The following is a 4,483-nucleotide window of genomic DNA, read 5'->3' as shown; positions in this document are numbered from 1 at the left end:
ACATCTTCGAGGTTTGTCAATTTATGTTTTCAATTTTAATTTAGGACACACGTCCCTTTTTAATTAGTTCTAAATTTAATTTGTAATTTCGCCATTAATTTGAGAAATGACATGGCAATTCGTGATTGATCCAAAATTTCTTTTTGAACATGTTTGTTTGTTCTTTTGGTTTTAATGTTTTCTTTCCCACTCCTTGATTTAATAAGGAGCTTAAAAAAAACTAATGCAGAAAAGGCAAAGAGATACGCAAAATTATAATATAATTCAAGAAACAATACATATTGTAAAATCAATGGCCAGTTATAGCCATATGATTGTGTATCTATCTGCTCTTCTAGATATAATTTCATGTATAACATATAACTCCTCGTTTCTCAAAAGAAACATTGATCATCATCAGTAAAAATATTTATGTACACTTAAGAAGAAAAGAATAACAAATATTCGTATCATATTTTCTTCTATCCACAAATAATAAATGAATAGAATAATTAGGAATCAACTGTCATTACCAATGTCTACTGCTGATGTTCCCTTGAACAAAGGAGAAGAAGTTTGTGTATTACTTTGGTGAATCAAATCAATTGGCCTGGACACCCTTGGGCTCAACATACTGGCAATCCGAGGTGAGCATTGAAATTCGGACTGAGCAGTCACCTTCACCTTTCTTGGTGACAAGCTCACCTGCTCCAAGGCTCGGAGCTGAAGTTCGACTGGATAGTCGCGAACACACCCGATTCGGGGGCCTGCACCAGTTGTCCATTTGCAAGATAGCTGCCTTCCCAGTTGATATGATTTTGTTTCTTTGTGTGAATTTATTCTTTTCAGTATTGATTCATCAGGGATGATCTCTACTTCACAACTTCCAGTTTCCTCTTCTAAATAGTTTTTCTTTGGACCTTCAGTATCCAACTCCAAAACAAACATTTCAGATCTCATTTCTTGGTTTTCCATCTCGAGTTTCTCGATCAGGTTACCCCTATCTGGTATGTGAAGAATGGTTAATTTTCTACTCAGGTTGATTGACCTCTTTGGTTCGAACAGTTTGGCAGTCGACGATGTTTCTTGATCTGGCAAATCTGATGTCTTGCCAGTCATTTCTTCAGCAATGATCTCTGGAATGCCATCATCTGGATCGCCACTGAACTTTTGAGCCCAATCCTCCTCGGTCGAGCCAAATCTAACATGGAGACTGCTCTTTTGTATTTGTAATCCATTCTCTTCATCATCATCTGGACTCATCTGAATTTAATAAAAAAGAAACATGTCAAACTACGCACAGATTTCACCAGAAAAGAACAAGTTAGAAATTTGCTTTCCAATTCTCACCTTTACATCAGTGAGGTTGACATTGTTTTCTGTAAGGAAAGAGATAAATTCCTGAAAGTTTTCTTCCGTGGGTCGGTAATGACCACTATGAGGCCAAACTGCCTGTTAAAACACGATGAATCGTCATTAAATGAAATTTTCAAGGTCATTTAAATAGTAAGAACTCAAGAGGGAAAACAAGAATGAAAATTCTACAAGTTCTGTGACTTGTACCTTTAGGATCCCGTTTTCGACAACCAATCTTCCAGCAGCCGATGTGGCTCCTCCAGCCAAGAAACTTGAATGCTGAAATGTACCCTTCTGTTTCTTGCCAACATATAAGGCTTTAGAGGTGCTGAGAACAAATATCCACTTCACATGCTTATCGACTCCGGTTGTGTGGAGGAGTTCCCTGGATAGCTTGTACATGAACTTCCCATCCTCCACAACAACTTCATATGCTACTCTTTCCAGCTGAAAGAAAAACATGGGGATGATTCAACATTCAATACATAACACAAATATGTGAACAAAGAATGATTCGATGCAGGTTTGAGAGACTCACCGGACCCAAGTACTTGATACACTGCTGTTGAAGTTTCGATCTAGGGCACTGTTCAACAAGATTTACTTCCTTTCCTTCTCCTATATCCAGCCTGTTTTACTCAAAACTTTTAGTATCTAAAGCCTGAATTTTAGTAATGATGCTTCAGAATTTTTGTCAAAGAATGTTTACCAATAGAAAAAGGGTTGTCCACTCTGACAATGGAGCCATTTAGCATAATAGAACTGCAGGTTGTGACCATATCGATGCCGTGGATCGATCTGGCAAAAGAAAAATAAACAACAATTAGGGTGACTGAAAACAGGAACTATGGAACAACTTATTTCTCAAGTTTAGTATACTTACAGCCTCAAGCCAGTGCTGTAAAGCAAGCTTTTGACCTTTGTCATTTTTGGATAAACCCTTTCCAACCTGTAAAGATGTTTGAAAACATGTGGTTAGAAACTTTTGTAGTGGTTAATAGGTTCATGACAAGAGCTGGTAAAAACATGTCAAAAGATTTACCTTGGCAGCTCTGGTTCTTGCTCGAGCCCACCGTGAAATGGCAGTTTCGTGTTTCTCAATGTCAAAAAATGATATGGAGCTCCTCTTGAGCTCAGCAAAATCCAAGAGTTTCCACCTGCAACAAAGACAACAACTGTGAACAAGCTCCAAATAGATCCATTTAGATTCAGAACAAAGACACAAGCTAGAACTCATACCAACTCTGCTCTACAAGAACTGCGCAATCTGCAAGCTTTCTCCTGGTTCTGAAACTTTTATAAACTTTCTGCAATTTCATTGCTGCCATGTGCTTCGGATTTGTCGGATTGAGATCCATCGTCATTTTGATCTCATCATGATCATGACTCTCTGATCTAGGAGATTGATTCTCCATCTCTTTGCTCTTTGCACTATCAGCTACAACATGCAATTTTTCCTCTAGTGGAACAGCTGCAGCTTCCATTGAAACCATCTTCTCCAACTCTCTTCCTTTGAAGCTAACAGATGTTTCTAGTTTCATCCTCCCCGAACCAATCGATTTCATTATCATAGGTTCCAAATCTCTACTATTGAAACTAACAGATCGCACCGGAGTTTTTACTACATCATCACCAAAACTGATGGATTTCACAGTGATGGATTCCATTCCATTTTCCACATCAATGTATTTTGCCAAAGGGCAGGAAAAGAAAGCCCCCATTTTAGCAAAGTTCAGTATATTATTACTGTAACAAGAAGAAGCCATCCATAAATGAGAATGAAAAATCTAACATACATAGAAAAATAAAGTGACATCTCTCAAGAAAAATAGACAAAGTCAATCTCTTAACACACAAGTAGAATTAATGCTTAAAAAAAGACTCTCCCCCCCAAACACATACACAATCAAATCCCATACATATTTTAAAAGAAAACAAAGACTTGCAAAGATACAAATGCTAAAGCTGAAGTCCAGGGGTATTTTCTCTTCATTTTCAAGCCCAAACAATAATATTACAATAACATCAAGCAAACAAACATATTTTCCATAAAAACCAGTACAGAGTGCAGCCTAGAATCATAGATCTGTAGAACAAGTCGGGAAGAGAAAAAAGGGCCCATTTCATTAAGAAAACCCAGATTCTTAATGAACCAACCAACAACCAAACAAAATAAACAACTACCATTCAAGAACAAAAAAACAAACAGATGAAGAGCAATATGCACAAACCCATTTCCACATATCAAAATCTAAACAAACTAGTAGTACATTGCAATGGAACTAAAGATCAGTGAAAAACAGAAAAAGGGAAGCACTCATTCATCATAAAATCACAAAAATGGCAAGAAAAACCCAGATGGGGGTGGAAAAAGAAAGCTGTAATGGTGGATTTACCTCAATCAGTGAGAAGTTTTGGGGGTTTTGGTAATGGATTCGTGAAGAAAATGAAAGAATGAGTAAGGTTTGGAAAGGGAAATGTTAGGAGGATATGAGAAGAGGGATGAGTTTGGATTTATAAAGGGATTGAAGAGAAAGCGGAACAGAGAATGAAAGGGACTTTTCCACCGGGGCAGAGTAGAAAAGAGAGGACGGCCAGGACGCGACTTTCCAACCAAATGGTACTCTCAGCAAAACCATATTTTAAATACTCGAATTCTTGGGAATAAAGTCAATTGGTATCTTGGTTTTTCCCTTTTTTGAATATTTCTTTTCTATTCTCTCTCTTAAACCTTTTTCTTTTTATGCCAACTCAACTAGAACATAGAACATAGCTTAATTTGTCGAGATACGATATATTTATCCTAAGAATTAGTTGTTCGAGTTCTCGACTCATTTGTGAACTTAGAATAATGATAATAATCAACTTTTCCTTTTTGTTAAAATACTACGTTATAGTTATAACTTGTAAGTAAAGTTACTGATGTCTTACCTGTTGAGTATTGTTGGAGTTCCAATATTTGTTTCATATTAGTTTTAAAGATCTGTTTGTTAATGTTTATGTTTCTTGCTTCTATTTTTTTAATAAAGAGAAAAATGAAAATTTGTTTGGTGATTGTTTATGTTTTTTCTTGTTCTTTTTATCTTATGAATAAAAACATGTTTGGATGATAATTTTGTATCTCTTTTTTCTCTTAAATTTTGAATTT

The 4,483-nt window shown here is 36.2% G+C and overlaps 1 protein-coding gene across 1 annotated transcript; it reads right to left on the bottom strand.

Annotated features, from left to right (window-relative positions):
* Positions 1 to 243: 243 nt before the first annotated feature.
* Positions 244 to 3,995, bottom strand: LOC120070551 (IQ domain-containing protein IQM2-like). The gene is made up of 9 exons (XM_039022343.2): positions 3,732 to 3,995; positions 2,575 to 3,081; positions 2,378 to 2,492; positions 2,219 to 2,284; positions 2,045 to 2,133; positions 1,874 to 1,964; positions 1,543 to 1,782; positions 1,330 to 1,431; positions 244 to 1,242 (listed from the first exon to the last, which is right to left on the bottom strand). The coding sequence occupies exons 2-9, from the start codon at positions 3,054 to 3,056 to the stop codon at positions 499 to 501; spliced, it is 1,929 nt and encodes a 642-aa protein (XP_038878271.1). The 5' UTR covers positions 3,057 to 3,081; positions 3,732 to 3,995; the 3' UTR covers positions 244 to 498.
* Between the last annotated feature and the right edge of the window lie 488 nt (positions 3,996 to 4,483).

This window comes from Benincasa hispida, chromosome 2 (assembly GCF_027475165.1).
Source record: "Benincasa hispida cultivar pf3 chromosome 2, pf3_genome.v1.1, whole genome shotgun sequence".
Classification (NCBI taxonomy): domain Eukaryota; kingdom Viridiplantae; phylum Streptophyta; class Magnoliopsida; order Cucurbitales; family Cucurbitaceae; genus Benincasa; species Benincasa hispida.
The sequence above is the reverse complement of the archived record's forward strand: the minus strand, read 5'-3'. Positions and strand labels throughout refer to the sequence as shown.